The 21,227-nt window shown below is 36.5% G+C and overlaps 1 protein-coding gene across 10 annotated transcripts in view; it reads right to left on the minus strand.

Annotated features, from left to right (window-relative positions):
• Positions 1 to 351: 351 nt before the first annotated feature.
• LOC139450021 (protocadherin-9-like) overlaps positions 352 to 21,227 on the minus strand; it is a 168,959-nt gene continuing 148,083 nt past the window's right edge. For 8 of the 10 annotated variants that reach the window (XM_071231641.1, XM_071231643.1, XM_071231642.1 and 5 more), the window contains 4 exons: positions 10,850 to 13,810; positions 6,992 to 7,159; positions 6,428 to 6,551; positions 352 to 1,721 (listed from right to left, as the gene is read on the minus strand). In XM_071231641.1, the coding sequence (XP_071087742.1) occupies positions 1,174 to 1,721; positions 6,428 to 6,551; positions 6,992 to 7,159; positions 10,850 to 13,576 (3,567 nt within the window). In that variant the 5' untranslated portion in view covers positions 13,577 to 13,810 and the 3' untranslated portion in view covers positions 352 to 1,173. Of the gene's footprint in view, positions 1,722 to 5,109; positions 5,176 to 6,427; positions 6,552 to 6,991; positions 7,160 to 10,849; positions 13,811 to 21,227 lie in introns of all 10 variants that reach the window. The other 2 variants (XM_071231651.1, XM_071231650.1) reach the window with 2 other exon arrangements.

Consider the following 21,227-nt stretch of genomic DNA (forward strand, 5'->3'; position numbering starts at 1 on the left):
TAACGGGATAGGGTAGTCAGGCTTGCTGACTTGGTTGATGCATGTCATCATATCCAAATTGTGTGGATCGATGCTCATGATGTCAATCACTGGATTGTCTCTTCCTGACTTGATTATTTACAGATTGCCATTGAATAGCTTGAACATTGTGAAGTGCAGCGTTAAACAACAAACATACAATTAAAACCATCTTGGTCAGTACAGGTTTAACAATACAGCTTTGTTGGGTCATAACATTCCCAAATACAAAAAAGATTATTCCAAGTTGCTTGCTTGAAATCTTTGATGATGATTCCTCACACTAAAAAAACACACACATAATAGTATATTTCATATTTTTAATGGGTGGAAATTCTGTACAGTTTGTACAATATACATTTTCTATGTACACAGTACTACTTGGACACTGATAAAATAGCACTCTGGATTAAAAGTATCCAAATTGGTGGCAATTTGAATGATATCACGTCTTGTTAAATATGTTAAGTACACCAGCTTCCTCAAGGCAGAAGCCATCTATTGCATCATCTTATTCCTCTTTCAATTCATCTTTCAATACAAAAATAGCATTACCTAAAACTAATATGCTTTGCCAACAAAGAGCAAATATATTATACCTTGTACTTTATGCCTTTTAAAAAGTCATTTTCCAAATTAGATTTTCTCATTTGATTTACCATACAATACTCCTAAATCCTTCAAACATATAAGTCAAAAGAACAAAAACAGAAGAAAAGCATTTTATGAATGTGATATTCACCTTACAAAAGTAGTAAAAATGGAAATAAAATTTGCAAAGAGGTTAAAATATGTCATGACATTGAACGATGGTTTAAATGGTTTAGTCAACACAAACAGCAGCATCAATTTGTACAGTCACAATAATCTCATATCACACTATAAACAATAAGTTCAATACATTCAACAAATAATTTTACTATTTACAATTTCACTCTCCATTCATACCCATTTATACAAATAGCACCAATTATGCATGGATAATGTATGTTGGACTCTGTGCAGGGCACAAGAAGGCTGTCAATGCCTCTACACAGGTCAACTGCCGGGGATCACGTAATACTGGACTGGCTATCAAATGTAAAGCCCTTGCAAAAATTCCAGTCCTGGTGTCTCGGAAAATCACATTCACGGAACAATCAAGGACGATTCTGGCTACACAATGATGTCTTTGAAGAATAAATTGTCTATTTCATTGCACAATTCTTCGGCATTAATCGTGTAACTACCTGACGTGGTCGTCCTTTCATCGTCTTCGTGCATTGTCATGGCACTGTCGCATAAGACGTCATCCATATCACCAATAGAGTACCTCATTCCTGGTGTACTCTCCGTAACATCAATAAATGTTCCCTGATTGGGCGTATGTCCAGTAAATCGAACACGATTCATTGCCCTTAGATGATAGGGAGTCTGAGAAGCATTTCTTTCACTCCTAGCAAATGTTTGCATTGGTATATTGTCTCCGTGTAACCTTTTTTTACGTTTTGCGTCCACAGTGGTATTTGCAGTCACACTATCATCACTAAAGCTGATATTACGGGGGTAGTGGTTGCCGTGAATTTCTCCAAGACGTGGGCTCATGGCAGACCTCAGACTAAGTTGCGAATTTGTGCTTCGTGTTGTGTCATGACTAGTATCACGAGACAGGACGTAGGTACCTCGGCCAGGCTGGTATCTCGGGCTGTAAGTTTTCACATCGTCTGAAAACAAGAATACAAACATTACTCAAAATATCATACTGATAGTTTATAAATAGTCATATTAACCCACAATACAACATAGGCACAAGTGTACGATATAGTGAGTATTAACACTCTCTAGTCCGTGATAGATTACTTAATGCTAAATACGCAATTTTGCAGCTATTTTCAACAGCATCTGCTCGAACTTGTTAAAGCAAGTAACACAGCAACGACTTTCTACATACAACTCAGTTTGACAGTTACAATAAATTAGATACATAATATCCAATCAAATCAATTAATATTTGAATTTAATACTGTCCAAAATTTGTGAGAAAATTGTACTTCAGCTCTTGTCACATCACTACAGTAATAAAGTTCTCCATATGATTTGAATTGCTTTTATGTCTTACTCAATAACGAACATGGAAATCTCTTAAACGTCATTTCAAGTACCTGTCACATAACTCATCAACCTGGCCGACAACTTAACCCTCTTGATGACAAAGCAAATGTAGGTGAGGGTAATAGCAAATGTCAACATTCCACTTAGCACTGAGACAGTTAATTGCACTCTGAATCGAGACTAGGTTATAATACTTAACATGACAGCTTCAACAGGACCTAATGTAGCGACGTAACCGCTTCCTTGCGGATTATGGGAATTTTATGTTACAACTTTACATTGAAAGTGCTAGAGTCACATCCATGTCACCGAACAAGAGCTATCATTTATCAGCCAATTCTTAACAAGATCTCCTCTAAATTAAATTAATGGTTTTAAAGCTTTTCACCAGATGAAAAATGGATTAACAAATTATTTAAATGTGAAATATGACATTACACGCATTTGCAATGTTGTTTTTTAAAGATGAAATTTGCATAATGAATTTACAAATATACACAGAGGAAGACATGCAGAATAAGAGATGCTAGACAAACATAATGATGAAAAATATAGTGAAAACATTGATTGTCTTTTAAACACAGAACAAAGGAACCCAAAAGAAGAATCAATGTCATAAATAAATAACAGTAAATTTGTGATGGTCATGATAAGTCTCTCGCTTACTGAAAAATTCAATATTGAACTTCCATGCTTCTGCAGTGTGACAAAAGGGAGGTAAGAAAGGGAATAAAAACACTTTGTGTATCTTTGGCATACAGTCTTTGAGAAGGAAGACAGATGGAATGATCAAGTTAATATAAAGATTTCTTCAAAGTAAACTCAAGAAAAAGTCTCAGAAGCAACATTACAAGAAAATCAAAATGATCCTAATCCATACTAGCTGACCATGCATATTCGTACTAAACCACAACCATATTCGTTACATTCAACCAAAGACAACCCATTTCCTATATTTGCTCAAAGAATGTTCAAAGACCATATTTTCTGGCCACAAATAACAAAGAATCTTTGTAAGACTGAGGCTATATTTTCGACTGCTTTGACAGCACACAGCCATCTTTACTGGTATACTCTCATCCACCATGGTTTGCTACAAAGCAACAGAGACCAAGGATTAAGAATTTAAGCCCACAGTGTTTACGAGAAATACTCATGCAATGCTGGGATTAGATGCGCCAGCCTCGATGTATGGCACTTGACTCAAGTTTAAAATACACGCATATCACTTGACAATCTTTAAGCTCTGGTTAAAAGGATCAAAATACTGCCAATTTTCCACAGGTGAATCTCAACAGCCTATGTGGTGTTACTGCTCTTCGCAGATTGAAAGAGTGAGTTTGGACTTAATATGTTCAGTAATATCATTTCAGTCTGTAGAGTGAGTGAGGAGGGTTAAATGCTGCTTATAAAGATACATTTCAGGCCACATCAATGCTTTTCACACATTGTGTCAATTTGAGTAACTGTGAGGAGCCAATGCTTTAACCACTATGTGATACAAAGATATTGACACTGGTACAAAGAAACTAGTGGTGTATTCACAGAAGATGATCCATTGAGAAAAAACAGCCCAAATAGATACAGCATTAGTAACTAGCAATAATACAATTGTCCTAATTTTAATTCATACTTGTTAAGATATGGGAATAAGCAGAAATTGATAAAAACCCAAAATTGCCTCCTATACCATCAGAAGGACTCATGAGTTTAGGTTCTACACCTACACACAAGGAGTAAGTGAGTGAGTTTGATTTTACGCCACTTTTAGCAATATTCCAGCAATATCACGGCGGGGGACACCAGAAATGGGCTTCACACACTGTATTCATGTCGGGAATCGAACTGGGGTCTTTGGTGTGACAAGCGAATGCTTTAACCACTAGACTACCCAACCGCCCCCTACACACAAGGATTATTTCCATGTAGTTGTTATCGTCCTCAGACATAGTTAATCCCCAGTTAGTGTCATCTTTTGGGTTAAGCATTAGGTTCTGGGTTCTTTTCTTCTTTGAACTCTTGAGAGAAAGGGCAGGTAGGTTTAATCACGGACACTAGTCCCAAGACAAGTGAAAATCTGTGGGACAACTGGCATTATTCCCTAATCTGGTCTCTTTTTAAGAGAAACTCTGTTGAAATGGACTGTTGTGTTTAAGGCCCTCTGTAAGTCGTCAGTACCAAATGCAAAAGTTGATTGAAACTTGAGTTTGAAAGGTTATGACATCTGGACAGTACAAGCTTTCAAAACACACACTTATTAATAAAAACACACATATGAGGGTTGTTTTTTTAAAGGTTAGATCTGCAATTGTTCCATTGCATTATATCTAACATCCTACCCAAACTATATATTGACATTTGGTTAGTTCTGCAATACACTCTCACAGCAAACACTTTGATCTATACCTCTTAACAGTCCATTTTCTATATGTCAGCACTACAAAACAAAATGATAATTACATCAGCTATATTTAGATGAACCTATAAAAGCACAGGGTTTCTTTAGTGAACATGCATTACCTTCAACAGTCACATGTGGACTAAGGACATTTAACTATTAGTCATCACAGAGTTTCTGAATTACAAACTATCTTAGTAATTTCCTCTGCAATGAAAAATTAGAATGAATTAAAACTACAAATGAAATTTGGTCCCACGTGCACTTATTAATCAAAGTTGCATTCATCAATTAATGCGAACCCTGGGACTATAATCCACAATAATGAAAATTACGCCCAAAGTGGAAGTGACATTGATGACCTTATGTCACCGAGTTGCTTGGACAGCTGAAATAGAATTGATATGGAACAGAGAACAAGCAGGGGCGGAAACATACCAAGTAATGCATTGGAACAAAGACCAGGCAAGGAAGTTGCTAAAGCAGCTAAGAGGGTTACAACACTCAGAAGGAATAAACAAACATATGCAACTGCTACCACAAGAGCCAAGCAAAAGGTCAAGGTTACGATGAAAGATGTGATGAAATTTGTGATGACTTACAACTAAGCAGGTTATCGTGACCAGGATTCCATCTTAGCTATACATAGCTAGCATGACGGACTATCGCTGAAATAGGCAGACATGATTTGTATGTATATGATTGCAATTTGGTGTGAAATATCTATCTACAAAAGCAGATGTTTTAAGGCAAGATGTTTCTAATCTGTTAATAAAGCAATTTCGAAATGTTAAATATATGAAGAAACGATTGCAAAAAAATTTCCTTCAAGGCATTTTTTAAATACAAAGGTACAAAAAATAACGTAATTGTGAGTTCTACCATCTAAGAGTGCTTTTGTAGGTGACGGATTATCATATTACTATGCAGTTCTAGTGTGGTATGGTCATGCTTGTGCTGTACAGGCAATGCATACACATCTACACACACGACAAACTCATCGATTCACCAATTGTTCCATCAAGATAATTCTAGGGACAATGATTAACCAGCAGGAAACAGTAATTAATACCCATAGAAGTATCTACCTGCTAATGAGGGAAATCTACGCCAAACAATTTCAGAGTAGCCATAATGGGGAGATCTCTTTGTTCGTCAGCCTTAATCATCTTCGAGTAGCATTCTCGAGTCGGTTAAATTAATTTCTGAAATATTAATCCTAGCTAAATGAAGTATTGATGACAAGTACCGATTTAATTATGTCCATGTGCAAGAGAGCCCTGGCCACAATCTTGCATGAGTGGTCAGAAGCTACTTTTCATAGCTGACTGACCTTCCAATGCCAAATGTCAATCATCCTCGGACTTTCGTGATTATTTGTTAATTACAGTTCCATGGATCGGTCAGTCCAGTTTTAATTTTAGGGACTATTCCCCTGCAGATGTTCCTATTTAGATGAATTTATTAGATGTATTATTTGAATTACTTGAATGGTTACTGGGAAACTGATCCTACACTTCGCATCTCAAGTATTTGTTCTTCAGCTTTTTGCTCCAAAAAAATCCTGTTAGGATTTCATACATGTTTGTCTTCCATCTTAATTTGTTATTTGTATGCATGCAATGATATACAAGACTAACTCAGACAAAACACTCACTCTAAAGCTCATGCTATGTCACAAGAGATGGATAAACAACTCCAGTGCAAAGTTTATCATAGGAAAACTGAATTAATTCTAATTCCATGCATGTTACTAAAATCTTATTTTCGCAACCAAAATACATCAGTATGAAATTAGTAAAATATCTGAAACGCATTCTTCAGAGGAAATCAACATTCATTAGAAACTAAAATGTTAGCTTTGTATGATTATGGGAAACTGAAACTGTTAGGTTTGCTTCAAACATCATGTCGACTTACCAGAGTCACTATGAGGCACAGCTGATCCACGGTTACTCTGGGAGTCTTCCTCACTACATCCCCTCCCACTATCTGTTTCTGCCCCCTGAGACAACTCGCTTGTTACATCATCAGCCTTTTTAACCTATAACACCAAACACAGGACACCCTGAAAAAACTTCTCAAATTTCAAATACAAACTTAAAAGACAAATCAAATTATTAATTCTTTGAAATGATAAATAGCTGAAAAACAATTGTTCATAAAAAAAGAAAACATTTCCAAATTAAATTCTGACAAAATGTATCTAGTACAAAACGTCATCATTAGTGTTTCTATCTATGTAAGCAGAAAAAGATTTAATTTTGTTAGTGATTAGGAAAGAAACAATTACCATCCTTCACATGCCAACAATGTCAATTAAAGGCTAAATCTTTTTGGGTTTCATCTTAAAAACTGACAAGTGTTCCAAGACACGGATCAGTAACCATTTTTTCACATTTTGCAACTTTGCAAAATGTGAAACTAATTCCTAGCTTGCAACTTAAATTTATTTTGGAAAAATAAGATTTATTTTTTTCGAACCTCAGTTTCAGACAGCCAATGAGCAGTATCACAGTCAAGCTCTTGTATTCTTTCCGATGCTAATCTATGTATTTCCCTCTTCTTTTCAGCATAATGTGCCATCTTCAAGTTAGTGTGTTCAGGCGTATGTGTGTTGTTAGTTAGCACAGAGCTACAGGCTTGTGGATTCTGAAAGATCAATTATTAAAGGAAATTGTAAATTTTTTACACGAGAGGAGAAAAAGGATCTTAGAAATGTTCATTGTGAGTACTGTCGGGCTCTGAGCAGGCGAGTCAGACCACTATTATGGCAATGAAATATAGACAGAATTTCGATTGGGGCTCAATAAGGCTGGCTCCATTTTCTTTTTGTCAGCATTCACTGGCTGGTAGACACATCAGGTTTTAATAAGACCTAGAAAAGCATTATGGTGTCCTCAGACTGTTAGGGAACTGGCTCACATTACAGAATCCAATTTTGTTGTGTAACGCTAGTTGACTTGATAGATATTTAGAAGTTGCTGCTCAACTGCAATCTATATTCATTAATGTCAAACTAAAAGTTATAGCAATCTAATTTAGTTTCATTAATAGAAATCACTTTATACCAAATGACACGTTTAAACAATTATTTAGGCGAATGTGAGACCTGTAATTTGTTTTACTTCACGTCAGTATTTAAACATTGAAAGCATGTTTAAAGCCTTTTGATATACTAAAGGAAATAAATACAGGAACACAAGGCAATATTACAGTATAACATTTACTACAATTTTTAGAACACAAAATAAAGCTAGTTTGTGTTCACTACATTGTTGAACATTACCTAGAATTGTTTTGGTACATTTCAAACTCATACTTCCCAATATAGTTATTCCCTTATTTTCTTCCATCAGTATATAAGCAATGAACAATCTAGAAGCCTTCAGAAGTATTCCTACATAATAAGTTTCATATAATGGAGAAAAGTTTGCAAATTACATCTGGAGATTTCAGAATAGTTAGACATACTGAAAAAAACTCAAGTACCTACACACACGAAGCTTCTGAAAATCATTTATTCAGTGAAATAGATGGGAAATGCTATCAGATTCCTCCTCAAATTCACATGCTCAGAAAGTGTTACCAGTAATGTCATGCACAGCTCAAAATAGGAGACACATGAGGTGGTCAAATGAAGCATGTAGGTATGATGTGAAGCTAGGTATTTCCACCTTTCAGAAAATGACAATCCGAGAGCTATTATCAATGTATGATTTATGTGCTTATCATAGTGGCAAGGAGTGAAACAGTTTGTCAAGAAATTAATCTCATAATATAGCCATTTGACCTCTCCTATCGACACTGATACATGCACATTAACATTGGCGTGATCAAATATTGATATTAATGATAAAGATTAGACGCACTGACATTTCACAGAGCAGTTAGCAATCTTTTTATTTGCTATGCATCAGTTTTCCAATTTTTTCCAATTTTAATCAAATTCAATTTCATTTTCAAATTTTATTATATCCAAACTTATAAAAGAAATCCTATAAGTTAATATCCAATATCTATGAACATTTGTTATTTGACTTAAATTAATATATTTACTCAGTTGACAATATAATGTATTTTCAATCAAGGATGAACAAAATGTTTAAAAATATCTGAACCTGTAACAGTTCAAAATCTAAAAGCAATTTACGCAGGAAACATGAAAAGATTACCAGCTGGTGAAATTCTTTCACACTTTTTGGATTATCCCCAATGGACAATGGACTTTGTATAGATTTCCTTCAAACCTTTCCCCCCAGTTATGGATGAATGTTGCACCTTTATTTTGTTTGAATATGATTTACTCTCAAATCCACCCCCATGAACCAGACTGAAGCTTGTTTGTCTGTAAGGAAGTCCAAATGTTTGCCTTCGTTTTGCCTTCAAACCCCTGTCAGTAGTCTGTCACATAGCCTTGTGTGCTTCATGGTCAGTGGTAAATATTTACAAAATGTTAGCTTCCAGCTGTCTTTAAACTCAAAATTTAGGGCAATTATATCATGACAGAGGCTAAGGGGCTACAGCATCTTTCCAAACATAGTGCCCCCCTGAAGGAAATACCACGTTAAGTCGGCACACTAGAGGACATTCGATGAATTTCAGTCAGGTTGATTTTACGCGGGAAACGCTTTGATGCCACTATTACTAGGTTTTTCGCAGTTAACTAAATTTGTGTAGAATTTGGATTGTGATTTGTCCTCAACAAGAAATACAAACATAACAGGGAGGCAAGAGAGATGTTGTTGACAGTGGACAGTATTAAACAAATATCATGGAAATCTTGACTGATGAAATAAAATATGAAATAAATATGATGCAATGCCATTTCACATTCGAATCGGTTAAAATAATACTGAATAAATCGTTAATTGAATATATACTTATTGGATACGGTTTTATCTGAATGTCTCCTTTATGATTATGTTAGTATTTGGAATAGGTTATCCAGCATAGCCTACCATAGAGTGAGGGATTAATATTACGAAAATGTCACAAGACTAAAAGCCATTTATCAACAATTCCAACCTTGACGTCGTATCATTTATTATATATCTGAAACCATTACAATGACAAACATATTAGCATACACAGGTGGAATCACCACAACATGTTTACTTTTATTCTCTGTATCAACAGAATGGAAATTGATAGAAACTATGTCAATATTTTTAATAAGAATCGGTACATAATCTTTATCCCTTGGAAGGGTGGACTAACAACCAAACCAAAGGAGCATGGTCTGAAGAGAGACTGCTTAAGTTCACAGATGAACAAAAGCAAATTATTTGTCACCGGGATCTATGATACTTTGTATCAACACTTGATTGAACCATAAGTAAACATTCCTAAGCCTCCACGTAACCCAAGCACAGGGGATTAATCCAGTATGAAGTTAAATGGCTTTCAAATTTGGCGTCATCGTTTCCCTCCATGGTAAGCCAGCAATCCCTACTGGCCCTTAAGGGCATATCACTTGTCACATCGAGTTGAAGGGGACTGGTATCTGATTGTTGAAAGGTGGGCCTCAAATTAGTCCTGCTTGATAAAATTCAGATGAAATGGACCAAAATAGAGTAGTTATCACAATTTAAATTATTTTGTTGCCTGGTGTCAGGTAATTTGTCTTTGGGAACAATTGGAGTTTGCTCATCACAACGTGTCATTTTACAGGGGTCCAATTGAGCCAAATGGGGAGGATGACCCAACGGTATTATTCAACACTGATATATACTCCAGGCTATGAGAGAACTGACAAATAACTACCATTGATTGAGGAATCGTGAAAGAAATGGAAAAGGCTGATTAGGCGCAATTAAAGGAAGCAATATGTGAAGTGGTAGAGGATGAAACGAGAGAAAATAGAGTAAGGAGTAAAGATGCCTAGGATCTCATTTTACTGCTGGTTCCTTTCTTGCCTGGCTATTAGCACTTTCCAAATCTATTAAATCATTTGATGATTTAGAAACTCACTCTCACTGTTAATGCATTATAAATTGCTGTTTAAGTCCTGCCCTGTCATCCGACAGAGTGATAAGGCAACAGAGGAACATAAAGAAAGATTCATTCTGACAACTATTGTTAATATCTTTAAGTGAGCTTTTATGCAACATTTAGCAATATTCAAGCAATATCACAGCAGGGGACACCAACATTGCACTGCACATAGAGTACATGAAGAATAGAACCCTGATCCTTAGTGACAGCAGTAAACACTTTACCCACTAGGCTACTCCATCACCACTGTATTCTACACTAATAGATATAATAAAGAAGGCTATATATCATTCACAAGCTATGGTTAATAACTACTTATTAGGAACATAATAAATGTATACTTACAGCCAAGGTTTTCTGGTCTATTGATGAGTATGATGTCATATTTTTGAATGTTGCAAAAGATGCTCCCGTGACTGCTGTGGTATCCATTGCATGGGAGTCGTCAACAGTAAAACTAAGTTCTCGTTTAATCTTCCTTTTCAGTTTATCTATTTCATTTTCATAAGGTTTATTTGGTGAAACTCCTGTTTCCATGGTTTCAACATTGTCCACAGTGTAAGCAGCTTGGGTCTGCATCTTCTCCTTCAATGTCTGTCGACGTTCTTTGTCAATTTTCTTGATAATGCAAATTGTTATGATGACAGCTACACATAGCACGGAGGTAACACACACTAATGTTATTACAATGGCAATATATTGGTGTGCATCATTATCAATAATAAACGGAAGAGAGGCGTTTGATGCAGTTATGATGATATTGAGATTAGCATAAGACGTCAACTGAGGTTCGCCTGAATCATGAGCGGCTACAACAAGTTTGTATGTACCAGTGTCTGTTGAATGCATTTCCTTCGCGATATACATCTCCCCAGAATGTAGATTTAAGAAGAAGAGTTCCTTGTCATTGCCCTGTTCAATTGTATAGGTCAGTTTAGCGTTGTCTTCGGTGTCGTTGTCAAAAGCTTGGATGACAAGAATAATACTTCCGACAGCTCGGTGGTAAGGGACATACACAGTGTTGTTGATGTCACTTGGAAACACGACAATCGGAGTATTATCATTCCAGTCCTTAATGAATACTGTCACGTTAGCTTTGTCTTTAAACTGTGAATTATTCGGGTCGCTTACGACAACACCAAAGTCAAATCTGAGATGATCTTCTCGGTCAAGTCTCTCTTTGTTTCTAATTATTCCAGTGTTGCTATCGATGGAGAAATATTTTGAAACATTGGATCTTTCAGAAAAAGAAAAGGAGAAATTTTGGTCGACATCACGATCTGTGGCGTTCAATTTGCCAATGACAGAATTGGCATGTTGGCTCTCCGACACATAAAAACGGAAATGGGGTAATGTGAACCGTGGAGGTTTGTCGTTGTCATCATCAATGAACACACTGAGAACTGCTGTAGATGATAAGCGACTGTCCTTCGCATCTTCAGCTTTCACAGTTATTGTAAATGATGGCATCGATTCACGATCATAGATCTTTGCTGCACGGACCTCTCCTGATCTTGAATCTAGGTTTACCAAGTCCCTCGGATCACTTATGATGGAATAAAGAACTTCATTGTTGCCTGGGCCGTCTGGATCAGTTGCAGTCAAAATGGTGACAATATCACTGTAGCGGTTATTTTCCCTTATGTGGGCATTTATTCTGTCACTGTTGAAAGAGGGCGGATTGTCATTAACGTCCTTCACCTTTACTGTGAATGAAGATGAATTTTTACGAGGAACAATTCCGCCATCTTCACATGTGATATTTACAGTATGAGTTGGGGATTCTTCATAATCCAGTGACCTATTCAGTAGAATTTTGTAGTAGTCAAAATCTGAAAACTTTTGAAGGACAAAATGATTGTCATGGATTTGACAAGACACTTTGCCATTATTACCACTATCAGCATCAAAAACAGATACATGAGCTATGAAGGTACCACGTTCTGTGTCTTCAGAAATATCCTTGCTACTGGGGGGCATATTGATAATAATTTGTGGGGCATTATCATCAACATCTGCAATGTGAACAGTGACTGTAGCCTGTGAAGATCGGGATGGGTTTCCAAGATCACTCACTTCAACTCGAAAACGATATTCTTTTTCTTCCTCGTAATCTAACTTTTTCCTAGGGGAGAGTTCACCACTGTCTTTATCAATTGTAAAAACATTTTTAACATTTTCGCTTGTGCGGTCACTGAATTTGTAAGCTAGTTGCCCATTTTCATCAGAATCAGGATCAGTAGCGGTGAGAATTAGGATGACTGTACGCATTGGTGTATCCTCAGGTACAGTGACATTGAACTCCTCTTTCACAAACAGTGGTCGATTGTCATTAACATCGGCAACCACCACATTGATAGTCACAGATCCTGACCTTTGTGGATAGCCACCATCTTTGGCAACCACTGCCATGCTGAAAGAACTCCGTGTTTCACGATCCAGAGACTGTTTAACTACAAGTCCAAGGTCTGCTGGACCATACGAGTTTTCAATTACTTTGAGTCCAAACATGCCATCACTTGGGATGAGTTCGTAAGACTCAACGGAATTGTTTTCACCAGTGTCCAGGTCCACAGCACCACTGGTAAGCAACTCTTGATTCACAGCCACAGACTCCGGCACAGTTAGTGTCACCACATTTTTGGGGAAAGTCGGAGCATTATCGTTGATATCGAGTAAATTGATATTGACACGAATAATCGTCTTCAAATCAGGAGTTTCTGTGTTGCCTTTGACCATGTAAACTTCCACATCGATGCTGAGAGTGCACAACTTCTTGCCACGGCATTCGTCTTCTCGGTCCAAACGCTCAGTTGTTCTTATGGTACTGGATGATGCATCAATACTAAACTTTTTAGCAACCTTGCTAGCTTGAGTGAATAAAGAATATCTCAAAAGTTGGAAATCTGAAGGGCTGTAGGAGGTATACAACTTACTATCCCTTGCAATATTTCCAACAAATGTATCTGGATTTTGCTCCTCTTGAAGGTCATAGTTCAATGTCAACTCTTTACAAAACACAGTCTGAATCAAAGTCACATGGACCAAAATATAACACCACAAAAAACCCATCTTAAAAAATTGAAGTGGTACTTTCTCCAGAGTAATATGACCTTTTACTTCCACTCAGTAATTATGTCTATCCACGGCTTAATAACTCCTTTCAACTCCACATTTTCTCCTTAGCAAACTCTGCTAGTAGTGTCGTCTGCTACAACCAGTGTTCTGCTACAAGTGTTGTCTGCTGGTGTCTTAAGCCGTCTGCTTTGCTGTCCAACACAAGGGGGAGGCTACATGTGGGCTGGTCTGCAAACATAAAGATACAATTGTCAACAACAGGTCTCACTGTTGACTATCCTGACATGGAGATACATTTCACGTCTGCCGTAAGGCCAACTCGTTGCTAATGAAGCTAGCAGGTTCATCGATTCCTAAAATGCTCACCTGCAAAAAAGACATATCTATAAAACACACTTGGGTATCCCTTTCACTTGTAACTGGAAACCTGGCTAGAAATAATGGCTATTAAAAATTAACAAACCTGCCCTGACAGCAAGTTTTTAACAGTCTTTCTTTCATATATGATACACTGCTCTGCCAGTTCAGTGCAGGGATTGCTCAATTTACTTTAAAAATACATTAATCTCATTTGTATAGGTGACAGTAAGTACAAAAGATTTAAACACAGAAGCATCATACAATACTCATTGCAAATTTGACCCACATAAAGTTGTTTTCATACCAGAATGTGTTTTGTAATCCATTTATACTGACCTGATACTATTATCGGGTAATCATTTTAAATACAAAGACTGACTGAATTCAGAACTAAAATTTTATTTACTTTGTTGTAAGACCAAAATTGTATAAATATTATTTATGGACATTCATGCATTAGATGAAAACATCGTGTCTACTTACTGAATTACATTACTGCTAGAGTCTTAAAGTCCAGTGCCTCCTATGAACTAACTTAACACATGGAAGGTCATGTACTATATGTTATCTCCCTATAGCTGTTCCCACTGACCAATGGTAGCCCAGGCTGTCAATTTAACACACCTCTGGTCAGTGAGAATGGCACAAGCCTCTATTGATATGGTAATAGGCTGGTCAGTGAGGATTGGACAATAGCCCATTCAAACCACTGGTCACTGATAATCTCATTGTCAACTTCACAAACACATTAGCCATCAAAAGTGCATTAACAAAACGTAGCATTTCTCTGCCTTTAAAATCCTTCATTACATTTCACTTGGGGTTAAGACACCCCGTCTCCCCTCCTGTTTGTGTGAATTAAAAGGTAATCGTGAGACAATCAGGAGAAATTCATACACCTTGTCCTTCCTACCTGTCAAGAACTAATGCCTCAAGATTGATGAAGGGGAGAATTTCCCTCATGTAACATTGCCTGCTTATTTTACCTTTTCAGAGGATTAAATTTGACAGATATTACCTGAAACCTGATGCAGGAATCTGAAGGGGGGAATATGAGTTAGGTGTACATGTACCTGTTTTCACTTTCTCATCAGCTACACAAGGTGATAGTGCATGGCCATTAAAATTATGTCACAACAGGTGTAACAAACCTAGACAGATCTTGTCATCAGTTACATATCATATGCCACTAGTTCTCCCATTCAGTCATCAATGCTATGTATTGCTTGCAATTTAATGCTAACTCAGCATATATTTTGTAAGTGATGTATCAGGCTAGGGTTATGATTGTGTGTGGTTTTACTCCGCTTTCAGTAATATTCCGAAATGGAATATTCCATTGTACCCATGAGGGGAATCAAACCTGGGTTACCCACTAAGCTACCTTTTATTGGAAAATCAGCCCAAATTGTACAAATAACATTGCAGGAAGCTTTAAATACTATCAGGTTTTTTTTATATAACCCCATCGTCAGTCTCATTATGTAAATCATCTGGTACATCCTCTTTAAAGTTTATCAGCTATTTTCCTCCCAAATTGCAAAAAAATCTAATCTAATATTAAGGAAACTATTTACCAGTAGGAACTCATCATCATATAAATATGATAATCTTCTGCAACTAGCTGACCTTGAACTCAAACCAACAAGCCAGGACATATTTCACACAATTCTGCACTTATTTTCCACACTAATGTAAGAAATACCTTGAGACGAGACAGTTTCAAGTTCATTCCCTGAGGTGAACAGTTGACGAAGCGAGACAATTTTCAGCATCATTAGCCAAGTGTCTTCATATGTAATTATCGTCTAATTAAGACTCCACTGACTATCGACTTTCCCATCTCCCGCAAACAGGATCAGTAAAACCATGGCAATTGACCCAATCAGCCCTTCAGAAGACAGGCCGCAATGTTTTACACTAGAGTGGAGTAACTCTTCACTACAAAGTGTTACATTTTCCCTCACTGTTAGCATTCAAATTGGTACTGACCAGTCTTCACTGGGGGCACAGCAGTCCCCGAGTTCCATAATAGCTACTGGGCTCTACCACCAATTATCTCACATCTCTGTATAAATTCACAACAACAATCAACCTAGACTCCCAGCCTCTTTCCTAACCCTAGGCTAGGTTAACCAGTAATAGACACAAAAGTTATCTCATGATTTCAATTAATTTGAGTCAGGGTCTGTTCCCTGATTGAGACCCCTAAGGCAAGGGATGTACACCACATGGAGATGGGGAAAGATAGTGATTAAAGGGGACAGCCCCCTTACAACGATCTACATAATCTCCAAATCTGACTTACCCCTGACCACCTCCACACAATACCTACTTATGGAAGTGTTATGGGGTAGATGGAACCAGGATCTTTTGGGTTGGGGGTCTTTGTATTCAACACCTGATAAATTGTACCTTCGATTTTCTCAACACTGAAGAAGATTTAGCTATTTGTTAAAGGATCAGTTTTAAAGAAATAGAAAACAAAAAGTATTGGTTCACACTTTAGTTTGACACCTGTGGCATTTGGAACCAAGTGTGAAAATGATAGCTGTGAGATGTCCACAATAATCACATAAACACTGCATATTATACTGCAATGTAGCAATAAAAAATGGATATGGACACATCTGTCAAGTGCAATCCGGTTTCTCCTTGATTATCCAGCGTTTTAGATCTTTATGTTTGATAAATACCCTGAACGCATTCGCCACCATACCATCGTTCAGAAGTGACGTCATTTCCATCACACCTATCACTAATCTAGCAGAGAATTTCTTTCAGAGTAGTTGGATTTGAATGTTATCTGAAGACAACTGAAGATGCTTTCAGTTCAGATACAAATTTACCTACTTATGGTTTTTCAATTCATACCAGGTTTGTCTGGTCCAAATTCAATTATCTATGAACTGACACTATATATTTGTAAAAATGAGGCAAAAAATAATAATCCAATATTATAACTGTCATTAATCCTGTAGAACAATTGACTAAGAGGTATAGAACTGAGGTTATATGCTTGAAACAGTAGTTCACCTACATCACTGTTAGTCAGAGGTATTAAAGCCAAAATGACAAAGAATATACAAGCTTTCCACTAATTTTAAAATCCATTCATTTCGCAAACCTGGGATTCAAACCCACAATCTGCAGATCCTACAGGTAAGGGACATAACTCTCCACAGCATGTTCTGATCACTGGGTCACCAATGATCCCCCTTATACATGAATACTTTTAACCATAAATATGAGAGTACAAAAAAGTTAACTATCCCCACTCCTATCATATAAATAGCCTTTGGATAGCTTTAAATTGTCTCATTTATGTAGAAATACAGAAGCATTGGCCATTGTGATCAGACACTTCTGGAGCTATAAACATAATCTAATACAGGACTGATAACATCGAGACATATTTTATATCTTTAGTAAATATCACTTGACTTGTGACCCCGGGTTTTGAAGAAAGATACTCTTAAAGCCTCCTTGTATCCTACATAAGGGTATCTGGTATCTTGAAGTTTTATTACATTACACCATATCATGGACACCATTATCTTGTTGATTCTGTTGACATACTCGACTGTAAATGATGTGACGTTTTTATCTCCTGCATAACTCGCGTACCAGACACTGTACTATGCTGCAGAAGAACAATCTACACATACCTGAAACGAGTTTCACAGGTAAGATAAATAATCTGCACAAGGACAGGTAGATTTGATTAATGTCTTTGGAAAGGTGTTGAAAGTTGAGAAGAACTTTGAGAAATTGTAACACTATATTTTCTTTGTGATGCCAAGTAAATAATAAAATCAGTTTAATTTGTCATGGTGAAATTAAATTCCATCAGCCTAACTAGTTGTTAACAACACAGAAATGAATGCCCCTGTTTCCACCAAGAACTGAAGTTAATGAAAGACTGTTCATAACATCTAACAATAAGTAAGCAATGAATTTCTAATATTGAACTTTATTAAATTACTTCTGAATATAAGTACAGAATCCTCAATGAAATGTACAATATAATCTATCTACATTTAATGTCCCAGTGATTGGAAATGATTGAAGTATCTAAATTTCTCAAGAACATCAGATATCTTAAGGTCTCTCTCTAATTGAAACCAGCTCCACAAACACAATCTCAATTCTCAAACCTTAAAACAACAACGAAGATGTTCATTATCATTTAGAAGAAAGAATAGAACTAAATCCATTAGCAGAAAATATCAAGTACCTCTTGCAAAGGAAATCAAACCTGATAATGACAATATGACTACATTAGTAGGCGCTAGGGATTTGAAAGTATTTCTATGGACAGGGTGAAAGTAAATTTGCCTGAATGTATTGGGTTACTTCAAGCATTCTTGGGGCAAATTCTTCTGGGATAATGCAGCACAAATCTTTATTTGTTGTGGTCAGAGGACACTTGTTCATTCTTCACCACATAAGGGCACCTGCGTGGTTGTACGAAGACTAACACCTCTCTTGACTGGTTTCAAAACAGTTCAAGAGGACCATGAGCACTCATTCTAGAACCTGAATGTCTTTCAAAAACAGCCCAAGTGCTTCTTCTGGAATACTTAACAATTAATGATATTTAGCCCAGGTAGTGACTTTTACAGTTTTGAAGTTACAATTAAACCTAAAGCTGTTTGTCCAATTGGCCTATTCCAGTTGCATTGAGATAGCTCATAATTTAATGCAGCAGCAAACCATGTTCATTGAAACACAAAATACCTCCAAGTTCAAACATCTCACAAATATTATCAACTACACACATGAATGATTGTCTATTCAACATACACTGTATATGGCAATTTAGATTTATGACTGTCAACAATTACGCCTGAAAAAGCCACAACTAGATTAATCGACTGATAATATTGTTCCACAAAGGTGGTGTCTGTGTAACATGTCAACGCTTGTGCCTCATGAATTTTGGCAAGAGATCAGGTATACTTTTCTAAAGAGTCGAATAGTGTTACATCAAATGTATAATGGTAATGGGTTCCATTTGATTAACCCCTAGGAAGACAGACATTATCAGGTGGTAGGGTTACCTGCAGGCTGTACAGGGTACTTTGGCAATGTCTCTGGATCGCATTGCACCCCTAGCTTCTGTTAACAGGCTCAAGTCAAGCAAAAAGCAGAGCTGGGGCACAGACGAGAATAATTTTTAAAAATATGTTGTTTTTTATTTTTGGGGATGGGTAAAGAATTTTTGGGGTGAAAAATAATATTGTTCAGATAATTTTGACCACCATTTCACTGATGACATGATTTTTTAAAGGGTCATAGCAACAACAAAAAGAAAAAAGAAAGTCAAATACATTATGTACCTACCTCCTGAATATTTTTGGGGCAGACCTAAAAAGTTTTTACTTTGAATAACCCATTATTAATATTGATTTAATCTGGAAGTAATATGTCTAAGAGATGATTTTTATATATTTAGAACAGACAAATGAGAAAGACTTAAGAATGAGGTTTGCCCGTATACACTCACAAAGATCATACTTTCTTCAATCACAGTCCATTTCATGTTAAAACTGGTCAGGAAATACTCTAAGTAGCACTGACTTAAAAGCCGGATATCAAAGTATCTACTACAATTAGAAATCAGTGAAAATCAATTTTAAAGACCTTTAATGAAGATGTTAAGAACTTTAAGTGGAGAGGACATATGGCCATATTAGGGACATCAAAGACAACTCCAGCATTCTTCTGGTCTAAACCTGTTGTCTAATTTGGAAGGCTTTTAGCTTCCCTACTTATAAACCCCTGCAGGGATATCATAGAGGGACCTCTGAAGGCTTTAACAATGGACAGGTGAGAAAATCTCATCAGTACAGGTGAGCTAAAGACTTCACAAAGGTGAATTAATGAACAGGATGAGGAAAATGAGGAAGAGGGTGTAAAGTGTTAACAGATTCATCAAATGAAGACAGTTTGGTTGTCATTTTATGAGGTCTTTATACAAACCATTTTACCTACAGAAAACTAATAAGATTCCCAAATATATACTTTTACATGTTCAAAGTTCAAATATTATTTGTATTCTGTTTGTTGACAAATAAGTTTTTCAACACACAATCTAAATACTAGGATGTCGTAACAATTTTATACAATTGTAAACTACTTATCATGGCATAATTCTTTAATTCAATGCCTAACTAAACAAGGCAATGTTTTGAAAAGCTAAGGGGCTTTCAAACCAATCCTAGTCAATAACGATCTATAAGCCATAACCAAAATAACATATATAAATGCAAAATATCAACACACAAGCAAAACATGAACTGCTCCACAAATACTTTTCATATCCTCATCAATAGAATTTCCTGTCCTTCCTTCGACCCACAGGATGAAAATACCCCAGGGAGGTACTTTTGTACAATGAAACCAACAAACTCCTACTACAAACAGCTCTGCTAGCTTCTAATGAGCTAAAAGTCCACACAAAGTGGATCAAAATACTACCTAATGTTCACCGGCTTGTAAAAGATCCAGGTTTCCTGCGAGTACTATATGTGCAGCGTGCCCTCAGCAATTGCTGATGGCAATGTTTGAGATTAACAGAGCCTCAAAGGTGATGAAAATGAACTTCTAAAGAAGAGCAACAGTTGCGGCGAAAAACCTTGTCTATAGAATTCAGAGATTTATCTCACCTTTCCTGAATACATGGATTTGCTCGACTTCTTTCATCAGCCTACCATGGGGTCCATTGCTAGTTTAATGGTTGTCTTTGTTCACAAACAAGACCTATAAAAACAAATTCATCTGTCTTGTTTTGCAGCCACCTGTCCATTGTTGGCTTACTTGTTTGATGTCTTGATATTAGGCTAATTAAATCACAACATCGTTAAATTAGAGCTGGTTACAGGTAATTAACACACACTTGCTACTTACATACTTACTAGCGTACACATTGTGTGACAACACCACATCTATTATCACCCACATAAGCAACCATCTGTCATGACAGAGCCATGGAATATTCATATCACTATTAACATCTAGATATAATGTGACTCACTCATTCAATGATGTCAGACAAGATAGAATAAATGATGAAATTGTGACTTTATGATCAGATAAAAGATTAATGGTATAAACCTTTTGAATTCAGCTGAACTGCAACTTCTGATGATTGAAGGATTAGAATACAAGAGCATTGTAACAGACAGTAGTTGCAACCATTAGAATCTGATGGCATCCCACCTTTCCAAAATGATGGCAGGTGAGGAATTATGTAAATACAACGTATCAAACAGCTCACCTT

The sequence above is a fragment of the Haliotis cracherodii genome, unplaced genomic scaffold (genome assembly GCF_022045235.1).
Source record: "Haliotis cracherodii isolate W230 unplaced genomic scaffold, xgHalCrac1.p SCAF_8, whole genome shotgun sequence".
Classification (NCBI taxonomy): domain Eukaryota; kingdom Metazoa; phylum Mollusca; class Gastropoda; order Lepetellida; family Haliotidae; genus Haliotis; species Haliotis cracherodii.